At 44.6% G+C, this 18,666-nt stretch overlaps 1 protein-coding gene across 4 annotated transcripts in view; it reads right to left on the reverse strand.

Annotated features, from left to right (window-relative positions):
• The window catches only part of LOC124217809 (cordon-bleu protein-like 1), a 50,739-nt gene that overhangs the window by 1,675 nt on the left and 30,398 nt on the right, over positions 1-18,666 (reverse strand). For 2 of the 4 annotated variants that reach the window (XR_006882921.2, XM_046623875.2), the window contains exons 2-11: positions 12,881-13,151; positions 11,179-11,323; positions 10,674-10,760; positions 10,410-10,536; positions 8,310-9,026; positions 7,746-8,159; positions 6,444-6,569; positions 2,185-3,299; positions 1,991-2,091; positions 9-1,275 (exon numbers count right to left, since the gene is read on the reverse strand). Coding sequence is in view for 3 of the 4 variants with exons in the window: in XM_046623875.2 (XP_046479831.1) it covers positions 9-1,275; positions 1,991-2,091; positions 2,185-3,299; positions 6,444-6,569; positions 7,746-8,159; positions 8,310-9,026; positions 10,410-10,536; positions 10,674-10,760; positions 11,179-11,323; positions 12,881-13,128 (4,347 nt within the window). In the remaining variant the exon portion in view is untranslated. The remainder of the gene's footprint in view (positions 1-8; positions 1,276-1,990; positions 2,092-2,184; positions 3,300-6,443; positions 6,570-7,745; positions 8,160-8,309; positions 9,027-10,409; positions 10,537-10,673; positions 10,761-11,178; positions 11,324-12,880; positions 13,152-18,666) is intronic. The other 2 variants (XM_046623876.2, XM_046623877.2) reach the window with 2 other exon arrangements.

The raw sequence follows: 18,666 nt of genomic DNA on the forward strand, positions 1-18,666 counted from the left end.
ATACTCACATGTCGCAGCTGTCCAGATCCACCAAATCCCCGAATAGACTCCAAAAGATCATTCCTCGGGTCGGCTGCAACAATCATAGACTTTGGTCTTGCATTGGCGTTGGTGCTTTTTAGGGTGACGCCCGTTATGACGGGCATAGTTGGCGGCGGTTTTGGAATGTTGTTAGAGTTGCTGATTTGATTGTCTCCCTTGATCTGGACGATGGTTTTTCTCAGACCATTGTGGGCAGCTACATAATTCCCGTTCGAAATGTCGCCTATCGCGACTCTGCGGATGTGTGGTTTGTCTTGCGACAAAGTTACCGGCTCTTCCTCGGAAGGAACGACCTTGAATCCCTTGACAACGGGCATTAAAGTCCCCCGGCTGGTTCGGCGTGCAGTGCCCAAAACGTCGTGTTGAAAGACGGCAGTTCCGCGATTCGCGGGCGTAACGAAGTTCTTCTTCTCGGAGGCCACGGTCTTGTTCTCCCCCCTCTGACCGTTCACCTCGTTTCGGAAGGAGGTTTGATTCTCCGATTCGTTATCCCTCCGTACGAGCGTCCCGCTAATGGAATTCTCGACTCTTCGACCGAGGCTTCCAAATTTCGGCACCGGTTGCACACTTCCGTTTTGCTCCCTGGCGAACGCCTGTTTCAGTTCCTTAAAGCTCAGCGGTCTCGTGTCGACCTCGCTCTCGGTTGCGGCGGAGGCCTTGTTCGACTCCTCTTGGTTTCCGGTTCCATTAACGACCTCCGGCCTTTTTTGAGTCTCCTTTTCTCCCGAAATCGTTACCGAGGATTCGAACACAGCTATAGAAGCCGGCCTCTTGAAACCGGAGGCCGTAGTCCGAGTGATAAGCGTTCTTGCCAGCTCGTTTGGCTCTTTTCTATCGTGATTATCGACCGTAGATTCCTTCTCGGACCTCGATGATTTCGTCAGCGTATTTTTTACAACACTCGGCGTTACCGCTGTCTGAGATACCGCGTTTAGGACGGTTCTACTAACAGCGTTGCCCTCCTTATAATTCAGAGTCTTTGGAGCATCCTGTTGGATCCACGCCGTTCCCGGAATTGGACTCTTTTCGAACTTGTAGTCTGTATCCGGTTTTATTTGAACTTTGGTCCTGGATCTGTCGGACCAGCTGCCAAGGTCTATAGCCGGTGGTCCTGCGTAGGTGTAACGCTTTACATGTGGTTCAATCGGCGCTGCAACGGGTGCAGGAGGTGTTGTTTGAAGACTCGGCTCTGCGGCTGTTTCTCCATTATTCGGGGATTTGACGGTTTCGACTCTGTTGAAACACGAGTTGATTAGGAAACTTTGAAGGATTTCAAAACTAGGATTTCGAAGTATCGTATGATGTATAGTAGGGAAATTAGCTATGCAAGTGCTGTAAAAATTTCAGGTTTGAGTATTTGAATATGTTTCAAGTATGTGTTAAGAGAAAGAATTTTATGCAACGCATGCGTCAGAAGTGCTACTACTTCTCGTTCCTGCCGAGAGTGGCGTAAGTGGCGCTTTACATGCAGGGACAAAATGAAGGTACTGCGCATGCGCAAATCCGCTCGACTTTAAATTCTCGCACTAGTGCTTTCCAAGGTCCGTAGATAAACGAATGGGCAAGGGAAGATCTTCGCATGGTTTGCCATTTTTGTTCCAATTCGTGTATAGTGTATAGGTTTTATCCTACAGTCTGAACATAAATAAAATAAATATACCTCGGGCGCTACTTGCAATCGCCATTTGTGTTCTTACGGAAAACTCATCATTCTGCGACGAATCTTAACCTCTATCCACTCATCTATCTACGGACCTTGAAGTTTTCTATTTCTCGAGCTTGCTGCAGAAACAAGACTTCTCATAGATTTGTTGCATACATAGTTATGCCACACTTGTGCGAAAGCGCAACCACATGCACGCCTTGTGTCTCCTTGGTCGCAACTTCACAGCATGCGTATAATGATCATTTTCTCGCACTTGTATTACAATATTCTATATTACCTCACCTCGTTTCAACGGCAGAAGTGGGAGCGGCTTTTTCGGCCGTGCTTGTGTCGTCCGGCTGTGGTTGAGAGTCTTCAATCTGTAACGAAATGCCTCTTAGAACCTGAAAGTATGGAATACAACAATGAGAAACATGAGCCAGAGTACGAGATCGGGAATTCAGAGCCCCTCTTTATCAACGCCCCAAGCAGCATACCTGTAAAGATTGCAATTGCCGTTCCCTGCTCGGTGTTTCCTGTTTCTTTAAAATATTCTCCCTCCACTGAGAGAATTTCTCGTTATTAGCCGTTTTTTCATCGAGCACCGTAACATCGCTCACACCGCGTCCGTCGTCAGAAGCATCGCGAACGGCGGCTTTGAGAGCCTGATTTCCGCTCACGGAGTTTCCCCGAGACCTGGGTTTCGCGACGATGGATATCTTGATATTCGCCCTGCTGACCATATGGGGCGAACCGTCGTCCCCGCGGACCGGCGGAGCGACTTCCGGTCTCTGCGGCGTTTCGTCGACGCTTCCGAGCTGCCTTTCCTCGCTTTGGGGTAGCGAGGAAGTCGAGCTCCTGGATGATTCTCTGCGAGTTTGACTGGCGCTCGAGCTTTTGCGACTCAGCGGCAGTTCCGGATCGCGATCGGCCCGCTCGATCTCGTCGAAGATGTCGACGTTCTTCGGCCGCGAGTAGGTCGTTATCACGAAATTCGACAAGGTATTGTCCACCGGTGCAACACCTGGCGTCGACGAGACGTGGGAAGTCCTTCTGGAGCTGTTCTCACTCCCGGACTTCCTTCTGCTCCGTTTGCTCTGATGATGGCCGTCGTCGTCGTTGATCGGCGGTACTTTCGTAGTCGGCGATACCGGGGCGCTGACCTCTCTCCGCTTCGCTTCGACCGCTGTTCTGTCCTTCAGTTCTTCATCCGCTATCAATTTTTCTAATTCGCGAACCGGCACTGGCTCGGTAATCGCAATTTTTCCACCTTCCTTTGCCGTAGGAACCTCGGTGTCCCTGAAGCCGCTTGGAGGCTCCGGAAGCTGGTATTCCCAGTCGGGTAAAGCGGGCTGATGAGCGTCGATAAAGTCCGGTGCGTCTTCACCGACATCCGGTCTGGAAGCCGATTCTTCGTCTCTCGCCATCGGTTTATCCGCCTTTTTCGACTCTACTGGTGGTTCCAAATCTTTGGCCAAGGATGAAACTGCAGCCACAGTCGCCTGTGATCGCATCAGAGAACTGGAAAGCGTATCCGAAACTTTTTTGAGCAAATCTGTCGTCGTTGTTGCGGGGCTTGTGTTTGGTGCAATCTGCACAGCCGCATCCGCTTCTGAAATAAGGAATCATCAGGGTGCTGTGATAGATGCGATTTTATACAAAATAACTTTAGTCTCCGGAATTTAAGCGCGGGTCTTATATCGCTCACGAAGTACTTCTTTCAATGTAACGCGCAGTTCTATAATCAATAGAACACCGATCGGTTCATTTTGCCGACAGCAAAAAGGGCAGTAAGAATTTATGGATTGAACTACTAGGCTTTACGTACCGCGAATAGACGATTCGACGCTTAGAAGCGAGAAATGATGTAATTATCGGCACGAGAAAAAGAAAAGGTACTTTTGCAGCTACAGTCACTGATTGCTATTGTACAGCAAAATGATTTCCGGTCGCCTTAAAGGTATAATCAGACCGTTATCGCTCCAGGCAGAGAGACGCGAGTTGCAGGACTGTTTCGAACGCACGGTAAAAAGATTTGAACGACGATTAAAATTAACTGTCATCGATCGATGTAATTTGTCATGTTTTCTATATGGACCTGTTTATTGCGCAATGCTATGCGGATTTCGATTGATGTTGTGTAACGTGTATCAATCAGCCATAGACGACACACGACGTCAGGTATTTTCTACGCACGTTGTTTGCAGAAATTTATAGAGCTATTCGCCAATTTTCTTTCTCCTTTTTTCTATAAATATAGGTTACAATTTTCTACTTCGAATTGTCGTTCACCGTTTACACGTAATTTCACGCTCTCAATAAATGAGGGTACTTTTTACCGATAACTCTCTTCGCCGAAAGTTATACATACAGGAAAGCAATTTGTCTGTTGACTTTATTAAATTTGAACCGAGAAAACCTGTCACCTTCAGTGTGGTGAATTCGTGGGACCACATCATCTGGATATGTATATTTTGCACTGAATTGCCCTGAGAACCGCAATATTACGGTTATACATATACACGTATATTTATGTACATACTGAAACGGCAGTAAAATTTACCGCATTCTCCGCAATCTTCCGTTACTCGAAACTGTGTATATAGTTACACATCGACGTTTACCAAAGCCGCACGCGATGACGCGGACTATGAGTGCAGTTTCTAAAATTTTGCCATTGGAATTTGAAGTGCACAAGGAATTACGCCTATATTTCAACATCCTAGTAATTATTCATTCTTGAACCAATAATAATATATTGAATTTCTTTCGAATAGTTTTAAGAAAAAACTTACGATATACCTACACCGCAATTATATTCCTCATGTACTATTATTACGCGAACCGGAGTAAACAATTATAGCTTAATTATAAATTCTCCAGCGGCCGAACAATTCTTGTAAAATAGAGTTTAACTACAGTATAAGTATACCTATAATAACAAATAAGCACAGGTATAATTATGCTTGTTAGAATTGTGTTACATCGTGGAGTATGGTTAGTAGGGTGGTCTTTATTTAGGGTGTTGATGAATTTTTGCCATCCCACTCCCAAATCAACTTCGAATAATTCAAAAACAATTGCTCGATTTCTTCAGAGATTTACCTCATCTCTAAGATAGTCCGCATTGCGATCGAAGTTTCTTATGGTAATATAACATGGAAAAAACTTTTTTCTCAGTACATATTTTATTGCAAAAGTAATAATGTTCTAAAAAAATCTGTAACTGTGAGGTTTTAGTGGGCATTAGTGCTACTATCTGAAAAAAAATTCACATCATCATACCAGGCAATCTCAACGAATTTCACACCCTGGAAACCTGCCTTTTTTTTATTATTTAGAGTTAAGGTAAAAATCGGAAAAAATTAGGCAATTATTTTTCAACTATATAAAGTTGATTTGGGGGGTGGAGTGGCGAAAATTACTAAACACCCTAAATAAGGACCACTCTAATGAATACGGAAGAACAATTAATCGAGGAGAGTCTTTCTGTGCGGAGTGTGTCGGGATAACGAGTGTTACTAGAATGTTATACATATCATAACCCGACGTGCACCTGAATAATTATCCTCATCCTCCGCCGTACCACCGCCCTCTAAATATTCCCGCCGTTCCCAGGTAATACTGTTGGCAAGAAACGGCGGCAACTCGTTGTTGCTGTAAGCGGCAGGTCTGAGTTCCTTGGATTCTTTCTCGTTAGTTGCAGAATGGCGGCCATGTTTTCCGGTGGGATAAGAGTCCGTCGACAAGTCCGAGATGTTTCTGGCTAGGTTTGGGTTCAGGGCGAAGGTGAAGTCGACGGATCGCGAGGTCAAGGGCCGTCCTCCACCCTCGAAGGTGTTTATCTCAAAGTTATTGAGCGTGGAATGACTCCTGAGGACCTTGGCCCACTTCGCGGGGGCCTTCGGCCGCTCGAACATCTCGAAATTCTCAAGCTCAAGCTCGTTGTCGGTGCCGTCGGTGTTTTCCAGACTTTTCGACGTCCTGCTTGGCTGATTATCCTTGTCCAAGATCAACCTTCCGACTCCGAAAGCAGCATCCACACTCGTATCAACTCTGCCGGTTGTCTCGTAGTCCGACGACTCGGAGCCTGATCTTTCTCCATCATCGTCAAGCTTCGGACGTTGGAAATTGTCGCATTTTGGTATCGTCGATATAACGGCGCACGATCTCGCACAATCCGTAATCGCGGACTCATTGTTCTCAGCTCCGATTTGAGGATCCTTCGTCGCCAAATGCCGAGGATTAGGTCCAGAAATGATCTGTTTTCTCTGAGCCACAACGCGTTTCATCTTTCTTTGATCGAAACGTCGTTCCTCGACGGTTTTCTCATGATCGTTACATACCTCCGATCGTTTATCGACACGCGATACTGTGGCTTCGTCAATTTCTTCAACATTGTTAAACGGTGATTTATCCAATACTTCTTTGAGTTCCGGTTTTCCCTCTTCTCCGTTTTCACGCAAACTCATTTCTGCGTCTTCAAGAGTCTTGCGTTTCGGTTTCTCAGGCACTTTAACATTTCGAAATCTCGAACGGATCGAGATTATTTCGGGTTCCCGAGCTGCTCCGTCAACTCTGGTTGAATTTTGTTCAGCTTGGGGCATTGGAGTCGGATTCGACGACGGAAGTACATCGGTGTTGTTCAATGGTTGTCCATCGGTTGGTTCGTGGCTACCGACGTTATTAACGACGGTTGTCGTTTCGCCGACAATCTTATTAGGAATAATTTCTAACTGATCTAAATTACTCGTACTTTGCGTGGTTTGGTCTCTTGGCGTGGGCGAGGGTAGATACGGCGGTGAATTTTTGGGAGGGGCGGAAGTGTTAGCAGCGTTTTCCAACCCGTGAACCAATCCACGGGGCTTCGGGACCGGGGCGACTATATTGAAATACAGAAACAGAAGAGAAGAGAAAAGTAGAGAGGCAGACTCGGGAAGGACGGAAGGAGCCGCCACCGTGAAAGAGAAGTTAGTAAAAGCAGCAAGCGTAGCATAGAAGGATAAATGGATCGATGCATTGATTGATAGACAAACAGAGGAAATATTCGCATTCGCGGAAAGTAAAGTCGCAGGATTGCAATGATAAGCGCGTCGACTGGCGAGGTGGTGACAACAACCTGTAGACACGATCTAAACGAATTCCCCGGTTCTGCTCTCGAGAATGGAGTTTAATCGTATTAAAAAGCTGTTCCAATTCTCGTTGGACTCTTGCCGACTGACGAGACCAGGTGGCGGAGGTTTAAAAAGGCTGACAACTTTTCTGTCCACCTTCGCTTCGAGTCCGCCGTTAGAATTCGGAATCAAACTAGGAAGCGAGGGTATATTATCAAGATCAGAAAAATCCCCGTGAACCCTGACCTCGGGTACCAAGATCTGATTCGTGGGTACGGGGACGGATTGTATGCTCTCCGGTTTTGCCGATATCGCGAATATCTGCAAATTGCTAAGCGGGAACGATGAGGCGGGTTGAAATCGAATATCCGAGTTCGAATTTTCCCGGGATGAAATTTTGAGCTCCTTGTGCGACCGCGCCAGTCTAACATCCCCTAGTCTGGGCTCATCACTGGCACTGTCCAAGGAAAAATACGGTTTCGACTTGGCCTGAAAGCTCCGGGAGGATGTCAATCCACCCGGGATCTCATAGCTGTTCGATATCTTGGTATCCTTGAGCTTGGTAGTGCTCTGAAAGCTCAGACTCTGCTTAATCATTCTGACCCTACACCGTTCGTCACATATGTAATTGCCACTGTGAGATCTCTTCGGGCTAAATCTACTCTCGAGCAAGCCGCAAGTCGGCATTTCGTCAATAATCTCGGTAATCTTCAAAGACCCGGAAAGATCGGGTGACGCGGTTTCGACAGCGGGTATCGACGACCTGGCGAAAAGGACCCTGCGAGTATCCGGAATTCTATCAAACGGAGAACGATCGCGGCGGCTACCATAAGTCGTCATCGTCGCCTCACCAGTCTCGACAACGTTCTCCAAACTATGCCTGGACACGAAGCTGTAGGAGGTTGCATTTTGCTCCATGCTGCTACGGCTACGGACTAGCTTACCTCGTTTGCGTTCACTAGCGATTTCTACGTTAGGAATGATTGCTGCGACCTCGACGATCTTGGGACTCGGGTTGACGCTAGGCGCCGATTTTTCCGACAGTATCGGTGACTCGTAAAACCGAGCCGAGTCGACGTTGATCGCAGTAGGCTTATCTTCGACTCGCGCTTCGTCGATCTTTGGTGTGATCGAGGCCCGATTTTCAGACCCTAAACTGACCCGAGGTTGGGCCTGCAGTCTTGATTTGGTAGTACCAACGGCAACATCCGAGGACGCTTTAGTCGGCAACGACGTCTCAGCTACAGAGGTGAAGGACTCTTCGGAATCCACGATGCGCTCGAGAGCCTGTATCGAAGTTGACGAGGTCAAAGGCCTCGGCGGCGGCGGTGCCGGGGCAGCTTTTTTCTTTCTCAAACCTGCAAGGATTCGTATTTTTATCGACAAGGGTCCAACGACAAGTGTTGCAATTATGTCGTACCAGCGATAAGCGACTTGAAAAATACTTTCCAGTCCAACCGACGCATCGACGATGAAAAAAAAAAATAAGGAAAAAGAAACTAACTCACCTGCTGAACTGAGGGAAGAGTTGCTGGTGACGCGAGCAATGGTGGAAGTTCTCTGGTTAGAAGCGGCAGCTAAATTCCCGAGACTCTTGCTGGCCTGGGAAGTCTCGGCGAGTGTTCTTCCCGTAGGCTCAACCGAGGAGGGTGTCTGAAGTCTGCTTCTCCTCGGCAGTGTTTCGGGTACCCTGATATTCGAGTCGAGGTTGTCACTGAGTACGGATGCCTCGTGGTATCCTGAGCTGTCGCTGCTGTTGCGACTATGGCTGATGATCGTCCTCTCGGCCTTTTCCCTCTCCTTCTCCCTTTCCCCCTCTTTATCCTTTTCCGGATTCTTGGCACCCTTGGTACTCGGACTGGTCTCGACCTCGGCGCGAGGAAGCGGCGGCTTCGGAGCCGGTCGTCGTTTCCTCTGAGGTCTTGTAGGCGCCGTCGGAGCCTGAGGACTTACGCTCCTTCCGGTACCGTCGCTGCGAGCCGGAGATACGCTCCGTTCGCCAAGACTGTCGGTACTGAGGGAGCTCTCCTTTGATTTTTTAAACGCAAAACCGAACACGCTCTGCTTCGCCTCCTGACGTCGCCTCTCCTCCTGACGCTGAAGCGCCATTATGTCCTGCGAGCTAAGCGACGATCCCAACGGACGACGTTTCGGGCACAGTGTCACCTCCTGGAGATGGTAGTCCTGCAGGGACAGCGACAGGTCAAGCGTCTCCTCGATGTTTGCTGAAATTCATTTTTCCATTTTATTTTATATCCATTAACAGAACGTCCACGGGTCATGTATTTGAAGCGAGAAATATCAGACGTTCATCTCTTTGCCGCGTTCAAATTGAGGTCTTGGGTATAAGCACGGATGATTCATTTTCCCTGTTACGAATCGAAATTACAAATTACGTACCAGTATAATAACAATGGCGAATAACGATGATCGTGCCTATTGACTTTCAATTAATTTTAATTTTCAAGGTCACGCTATCGTCTCGATACATCATTTTTCATGACACCATTTTTTTTTATCCAAAACTGCGAACGCTTGCCTCGAAAGTATATACGTATAATAATGATAATATGAGGTTAAAGAAAAAATAAAAAAAATTAACGAGGAAACCTTTTTTCTGTTTATTTATAACTTTCAGCACCGAAAACGTTCACAGCAAAGTAACAACATTACATTATATCGCGTGCCCGCTTTAAAAACTGCGTACAGTATACAACACACGGAATTCCATGACTAATTAGATTCTTCGCTTCTCCAAACTTCATCGGGGCTTCTCGAAGCTCTACGAGTGTATCAATACACCGAGAAGCCCGCCGCCAGTTTGCTAAATGATCAGCGGCAGGTAGTTACGTTATCTAAACCGCACCGTTCGTCACATTCGTCAATAATAATCTGTCGAATAATAACTGATTACGCGTCAGTTTTCCGCGAGCTTTAATAATACAAAAATTGTACGTCGTAACACGCGACAGCAACGATGACAATTGTCAACGCATGAAAAACCAAAGTTTTAATATAAACAACACAGGCCTGCGAAAGACAATTTTTTATTTTCCCTTAAAATAATAATAGTTTTTTTTTTATAGGTATTGAGGTACGTTGAACTAAAATATAGCGCCTTTTCTTTCAACAACACATCGAGCTTCATTTTGAATCAAGATATGGATGTTTACAGATTTTTGTAAAAAGTTTCATGAAAAAATAAAATATAACGAATATGAATTTGAATGTTCAGGTATATATTGAACAGCATTAGTTTCAAACAAGACTTAAAAGACTAGATAAATGAAAAAAGACTTGCGACATCGTTTTCTACTTTGTTCAAAACACTTGTTCAATCTTTTTCTCTTGTACTTACGAAGCACTGAATATGCTTAAAACCGCCATAAACAACAACTAGTGAAGCTAAAAGAATATTTAAATATCAACACTACCATTAATGCATATAATTAAGAAAAAAAAATTTACGAGTTTGGATATCAGGATGTTTTTAATATTTTCTTCACAGATTCGTACCTAATACCTACCGAAATGACTACTCAGTTTTATCAGGGGTAAAACCATCGCAGGCCTGTGTAATAAGACGGGTAAACTGAATAATGACTCACCGGGATGTCGAAGCTCGTAGTTATTCCTATCGAGGTTTTTCTCGCGGCAAACTTCGTCGAGAATTTTTCCCAGGTTCATCCTCGAGCTTACCCTGGAAACGTAGAGCTGATTCCTGGGTAAATGGACCTACGGATCGAAGCGAAGGAGATGTTCTAATTCGAGAATTTCGTGTTCTACACGCACGGTGGTGGAATGCTTAACAAAGAGACACCTGCCTTGGCGGGCGGGTAATAGGATCACTGGTATTACGTATTGTAATTTACCTGTAACCGAAACGTCGGTTCGAACGGTTGGTTTGCGTGCCTCGTCTTCGTCGGCGCGAACGTGCCTTGTTTGGGTAGCAGCTTCACCTGTACAATCATTAGGTTAGACATGTATATACCGGTGTTATAAACGTTGGAGGCATGCAATGGCGGGTAGGTGTATAAAAATAAAATATAAGAAAAACGAATCGGAATCCAGATATCGAGGTGTCATTATTTCGCCCGTTATAATAGAGGGACACTCCTTCTCACCTATATTACACTTCCATAGCTTTACTGTAAATTTTTCATGATCTATGCATCATTGATCGCCGCACGATCATGACAATGGTAATAATATCATTACGTATATGTATTGCCGCAAGAATGCCGAATCGCATTCGACGGTTATACAATAATACACATGCATCCACGAAATCGAGATACTGACGTAATTCTCCTTGGTAGGTATAAAAAAAAATAACGATCGGAAGGATTACATCCTCTATACAATTGTGGTACAAACCTGCAACGCGTCCAGCGCGCCGATCGGTGTATTAGGATGATGGGTAAGAACCAAGCCGTGTTCTCCAATAGCCTCGAGGGTGTAGCTGGACGCTGATAATTTCTGGGACGTTGCAACTTGGACGAGGAGATCCATCATCGGTGTGCTAAACGATCACGGGAGAAGAAAAGGTCGGTATCAAGTAGTAGTCCGTTACATTTGCGAGTGTAAATCCTCTATTCTTGGACACGACTAAAGGTGTTCCGTCAGCGTGACTTTGGTAAACAGTAACGTGCCAAGTTTAAATCCCAAATATTGCAAAAACTTCCATTGAAAATTTCTCCGTCTCTCGACATTCTGCCTCGATAAATGGTAACGAAATTGCAAATCGTGCGCCAAGAGGATGAGGGTGGTGTACGAACGATGTTTTATTCAGGGTCCCTGACGGACAACCGGTAACGACTATATAGGTAGTTACCAATACTTAGACACAACACAGGACCGAGTGTACACACTGCATCTCTGTTTACGTAATCGATTGTCCGTCCAGTAACGGTACGGTTCTTATACATATTTGAAAGTAAGAATACAACTGGTAGGCAACAGACTCTGGTACCGGTGGTGCTGTTTGTTGCTGGTTCAGAGAGCATCGTGTGAAGCAGTTGCGTAACAACGGCCAGATAACCCGGACGATGCTTCACGCACACAAGGACGAGGAGGAGGACGAGTTACGATCGTCCTGCATGTACCGAATGGATTACCATAAGGACTTCCGGTTTCGGATAACCCAAATAAAGCGGGGATCGATGATAAGTCGGAGTATGCACGGAGAGATTCGACTTCGGGGTCTCCGACCGATTGTTAGTACCACTGTCACGCAGAGTCGAAGACTGCAGGTATAAGGTACAATGTTTATCTACTTTCTAAAGAGTCAAGTAACACGCTGTGGCAGCCGCAGAAAATTTTCTCCGTTTCACCGTATACACATTCTCATGGCTGTGAACTTACGCGGACTTGGTACCGGTAAGTAGGTACATACTTATAAACGACTCTCATGTCGGTCTTATAAGCAATAGAGTGTAATTGTGCAGTTGAACGAGTAAAGATAGTCTAAAAGTAGCGCCGGAGGCTTGACAAGGTCAAGTTTGCGCATAAATCGTCGCACGATTGACGACGCGAGGTTTTTTTTTTTTTATCCTCAATAGTTTGTGGATGAAGGTTCGTCGAAATAGTTTGTCAAATTGCAAAACTTGCCGTTTCCACTCTAACACTTTCGTACTGCAATATCCTCCTGCAGCGGTGAGCAAATCGTTGTTCCTCTAATAATTACTTCACCCAACGAACGAAATATCCTTTATATTAACTATGTATAATAATACCAAGGATGCCTGGACTAATGGAAACGAGCAATCGGTTCCAAGCCAGCTGGGGTTTCACAGTTTCGCAGTTACCTCCTCAACTAAAACACCGTACATCTGACGAGAAGATTACCGCCTCACCGTCAAGGTCCGCGGGGCACGCATACATAGTACATGAACACTTCGTGATAAAAAAAAAAAAAAAAAAAAAAAAAAACTAAAAAAAAAACTCGAGGAGCAATTCATCTTCCAAATAGAAAAAAAGATAGGAATAGCATCTGGAAATAAGATTTTTTTTTGTTTCTCTTTCCGGTTGAATCCCAATGCAGACTTTATAGGTGGTTGTATGCATTACGCATGAATACCTTCTGGCCACGGTTACTCTTCGCGCATTTCCGTTTCCAGTGCGACGGGGATGATGACCATTTGTGATGTGATGATTGTGGTAACGGTGATGATTCCGACCGTGCTGATGACGGTGCTCGTCCTCATCCCCCTCGTAAGTCTCGTCGTTCTCATAGTCGTCGTCGTTTCGGGGCGGTAGCTGAACCAGGAGTTCCATATTCCCAGCCAACATGTCCGCCGGCGTGTCCTCAGTGACGGTCAATCCCATTTTGGTTGAGGATTGTGACTAGCCTGAAAAGAAGCATACATAGCAGTATGAAATAAAATAGCAAGGATGTTTATGTGAGACGCATTATACCGAGAAAAATATCTCTCTCAAAGAAGAAGAAGAAGAAGAAGAAAATGAAGAAGAATATTTCCTGGGTTTTACCCTGATTTATAAAACTGCCTCAAACGAATGACTTTCAGAAAGATTTCAATAAGTCGTTAGAATTCCTCGTAAATCGAGAATGGCGTCATTTATTATATCTCAACGCATTGTAATAAAACGCTTGGGATCGTTAATTCGGGGTCTGGTTTCGACGAATTAGAAATCCGCGTAACAACCTTGCGGGCTAGGCTGTTGTGGTTATACTACGGTTTTTCATGGAGGCGAAACAGTTCTGGTTCTACACTTTGCACCCTTGGAAGAAACCTCGGGGCCGCGTAGTCGAAGATGATTGCGTCGTTACCGCGAGCTCGAGACGAGGCGAGCCAAGGCAAAGCAAGGCAAGGCAAGGAAATTGGCGAGGTAAAACGAGGTGGGAAAGAGAGGAACGAAGAGTACGGTGGTCGTAAGGAACAGCGGAATCAGGGGAACCGATTTCTCATCCATGTCTAGTCAACTAGAAGGATTTCTTCGGTCATAATTGGCACCAGTCACGAAAGCGTATCCGGCCGTCCGGCACATTTTCACCGCATAGGCATCGAGTCGATTTCAACTGATGCAGTTTTACCGGGGTTGTTAGCAAAAACCGCTTCTCCGATTCCGCTGTGTCGATGGCTCATCATCGAGCGAAATAAAGAGAAAGAAGATTAAAAAAAAAAAAGAAGAAAGAAACAACTATCCGCGTGACTTAAAAATTATCTCCTGGACGTGAAACAAATTTCAGACAACTCGTTACGTGTTCGGACACAAAAGTTGAGCCTGCATCATCGTTCTTGGAATGTCCGTCGTAGGTACGCGCGATGCGTTTCAATCGATTTGCTTCGCATATCGCACATGAGTAACCGTTAATACTTTCTTCGAAAAGACAACATCAATTTAATTAGTCAGGAGTTTTATAAGCGACCTGGTCGTGTGCGCCATGCCACGCGAATTAAACCAACGTAAAACATACGAAATGAAGAATTCAGCGATTCATTCACGGTTACGGTGCGGTCAGCGTGACCCAGAACCACGCGATGATTGGCGCAATATTTCAATCGAATCGATCAACTTTCCGCTTTCAGGTGCACCAGATTGGTCTACTACAATTACTCCTTTATTCTCTATGTCAACTTGATCAAGCTTCGGAACAAGACCTCGATAAAAAGCACCCAAGTGGATGTTGGGTGTCACTTGGTCATCAGTTTCGCATATCAGCATCGAATCAAAAGACGTCAAAACCGTCAATCATCACAAGTAGTGAAAACTGATGTAAATTTAAACCATTCGTCGATAATACCCGAACGTAATCAATAAGCATGGATCAATTAAACGTGTAACATATTCAGACCAAACTACCTCCGTCAATCACGTGAAACACAATGGAGATAAAACTAGGACACGTGGAGGAGTGAAATACGCGATGAAATTGGAGTTGTTATGAACCAACGAGAAGGGACGTTTGGAATAGTGAAACTGCGTTACGTAGGTGCGCGATGACAAGCAAACTCTGGAGTGCGATGACAGGTGCCGTCGTGTTCGAGCGCCTACGTATCGTGTGTGCATACACAACATTAAACATACGTGTGTACGAACCATACGTTCAATGTAGAAGCTGCTATCCTCTCCCACGCGTCCCTCCTTTCTCAACAGAAGTTGCGCGGCAAGGACGTTCAAGGACGTCTGAGGACATACCGTGAAGTTATTAAAAACTATTCGAAACTCCGTGAACTTGTCCGTGCGTCGATCAACGACACCTTGGAAGAACGAATCCTTGTCTTGGGTCACCTCGGCCATTGATCATCGATCAGTTGTCAATGTATTGAAATCCATGAACGGATAAAACGATTATGAAACTCTTGACGATTTTCGTTGATGGAAGGATCGACCAACGATTAAACCGACTGCACCGTGTCATCGTGGTACGCGTCTGTTTAATTAAACCCTCTTGGAAAGATCCAGTGTTGGTTAAAGTAAGGCAAGATACATCATCCATCAAGCGGTGAATGTATCCGATGATGATGTCAGACTTGTACAGTATTACGAGCCCCGAGGCTGCTCGGCACACGAAGAACAGGATCCTAAATTGATCATAGAATTGCTTTTCCTCTCTCCCCGACGAGTTTCCTTCAATCGTCAGTCCAATGCCTTAAAATTCCCTATACCGTTTAAATCTGATTCAGTGAATATTTCACCAGATAGTACACACGTCGTACTGATAAAATTGTCGATTCTTACCGTACGATAACCATCCTACGAAAACGCATATCATTCAACCGTCCGAACAACAGCCAGTGACAGTGCTTTTACACAATCAGTATGTCCATCTCGTTGATCGAAGGTGTTGATATTTGACCGATGTCGGCATGTCGATCACTGACCATTCGCTGATTGATACCAAAGTATGAGGGAACGGATCACCGAGATGACGACTCGAGACCCGGAAGTCGATACGACGCATCGCTCAAGGCAGTCTGTTCGACCTTGCGGATCCCCGATGCACTTCGCACTTTTTCCCGGCTACGTTCGTCTCCCGATCATGTTACATTACGATACTCAACCGTAGTTCCCGCATTTCAGATCTCTCGTGCACACCTGTTCGACACGAGCCATTAACGGCTATCGCGATGGCATCGTTGGCGGAACTCACGGGATGAAATTCGATGGAGAAAGAGGAGGAAGAGGGCGAAGAGGAACGACCTGGTCTCGCCTCTTACTCCGTACCATCGACGTAACATGCGATTACGTATCGCTTAGGTGCTGCATGCGCGCACACACGTGTGCCTCTTTACATGCGGCGAGTTGGTCAGGCCGGCTTTCATTGCGGAAGGCCCTCGATCGGATAGCCGCGGGATCGTCAAGACACACAAACACGAACACACGTTGATCAGGGATCAAACTCTCGAGTTGGTGCGTGGGCGAGTAGAGAGCGTTTCCAGAACCCGGAGACATACAGATATTGCATATCACTGTGTAGTAACACGTCTACATCCATACCCACATTACGTGCGATTACGTGCCGGGTGAATTGCTGTTACACGATCATGATCAGAATCTGCGTACACGTTACGCGTCTTGATATTTCACATAATTTCTTAAAAGTGTCTTTGAAACGTCTTTGCGCAAAGACGTCGAACCTACAATGAAGAGTCCATTCGTATCCAGACTCAGGGTACAAGATTCACTTCACCATGATTTGCGCCAAAGAGTCACCTTTAAGAAAATCCCCACTTATTAACCCAACTTTGAGTAAGTTTTTTAATACTTGGATAGGTACGATCCAGCGGTTTCAACACTATTAATTTCCCTCAACAATCAGACCGAAGCAAATCTGTAAAATTACTGGCCGCAGACTCAGATTACAGGTAACGAATATATCCATTGCATAAGTGGTGCTAAGGTGATCAAAAAACCGTAGAGTACATCTACCCTACCGGACGAGATCAGTTAATTATCTTTCAACTTTTCGCAAACGGTCAAAATTATACTGTGAGCAAATGTATATTGTTCATACTATACATGCCATTTTACGACAGTGTCTAATTGTTACGTGATTGATTAACGATCAAGCATCCTCGATCACTCTGTGAGCACGTATTTGTACCTGCGCATATATGGTTGAGATAAATCGATCCCTCGTATAGAAGCCAACCGTGGTACCTACCGTATACTACACGTTGGAAGTTGGAGCTTGGAAGTTGGAAGGAACCAACATGGTCTGTAAGTGCGTCTCATCGTTGGACGCTTTATCGGTCTTGTCGCTCGAGGCGAACATATATATATATATATATATATATATATATATATATAATAGACAAGCATGCGTATTTGTGTTTGGAATGTATGCGAGAACATAGATGGTTTCGTATGGTCCTTTCAGGCGGTATAGAAAGCTGAAGAAACGAACGAAAGAAGGAACGAACTAACGAACAACGAAATAACACGACGCAACAACTCGCGCCCCGAATTTCGTATCAAAATGTCAGCATTGACAGGAGTAAACACGCACGCGATTCGCTCCTACGTGCAATTAGATATTTAAATATATTTATAATACCCGTATACAATATACATATACGTATGATTTTGCTATCCACACCCCGCGGCTAGTCGTTCGCACGAATTTTATATAACCCGCGATACGTACCGTATGATTCCTCATAAGTATTCACGCCGCGGCACGCGTGTGCAAATACATACATATATATATAATTCATGAATGTATGTATGTACGTATGTTAAATCGGATTTATGTATATCTAAACGCATGTCTCGTTTGACGGATGCGAAATCGACAGATTTCATCGATAAAATTTCTGTTCGTCTCGTCAATCTTTATAAATTTACGTTCTATGTTTATCATCGTTGTCGATACATTTTTTTTTTTTTTTTTTCAATCCACTAACGATGGGTTTTTTATTATTCAATTTCGCTAAACTCGTGAATCTGGATGATTTAGAAAGAATTATCAACGTCGATTAAACACTGTCAGACATGCGATTAAATATACCATAATTGAAACCAAATTATTCCCGTAAATTGAATGATATCGACAAAGGTTTTTTTTTTGTTCCAAACGTAGAACGGGAAAGTTCCATGGGAAAAGAACGTTCTTCTTCCTCTCTACATTATTGCGCATACGTAATATACGTAAAGTGTTTCAAAATAATGAGGTCCTATCCCCCCCCACCATCACCGTTAAAAAACGATAATTGCTAAAGTTATGTGAAATTTAATTCCACTGTTTCTGATGCAAACGAATGCACGTTGAAGACACTTTCTTTTCTCAACCTGTTACTTCGAGAACGAGGAGAGAAGAAAACAAGCGATCGAATACTTTTTTCTTACAGCAGTTAGGGTGTATACGTTGTACGTTATAATACCGTCAAGACGTGAAATAAAATTTGAAAAAAAAAACAAAAAAAACCGCGAATCTTGCTTAGGGATTTAAAACTTTTTGGTTTTGTTTTTCAATCTTCACGGCTTCGCGCAGTTTGTAACACAAGACTGTACTCGACGATTAACATTTTATCAGTAACTTTTAAACCGTATCAGTGTAATTTCAGGTGGTTTTACATAAATATACGGCAACTTGAGATAAATTCGATCATCGTGATACATCCCAGGTATAAAAATGAATCGTTTTTTCCGATTAATCGACTAATCGACGGTTTCGATTAATCGAAATTGCCTGATACTAATTCTGCCGATCAATCGTCATGTGAATCGAAACCGTTTCGATTTATCGAATAATCGGAGAAACGATTAATCGATTAATCAACGGTTTCGATTAATCGAAGTTCCCCGATACTAATTCTGCCGATCAACCGTCATGTGAATCTAATTCGTCGATTTATCGATTAATCGAAGCTACCGATTAATCGATTAGCGTCAAACCTC

This window comes from Neodiprion pinetum, chromosome 4 (genome assembly GCF_021155775.2).
Source record: "Neodiprion pinetum isolate iyNeoPine1 chromosome 4, iyNeoPine1.2, whole genome shotgun sequence".
NCBI lineage: Eukaryota > Metazoa > Arthropoda > Insecta > Hymenoptera > Diprionidae > Neodiprion > Neodiprion pinetum.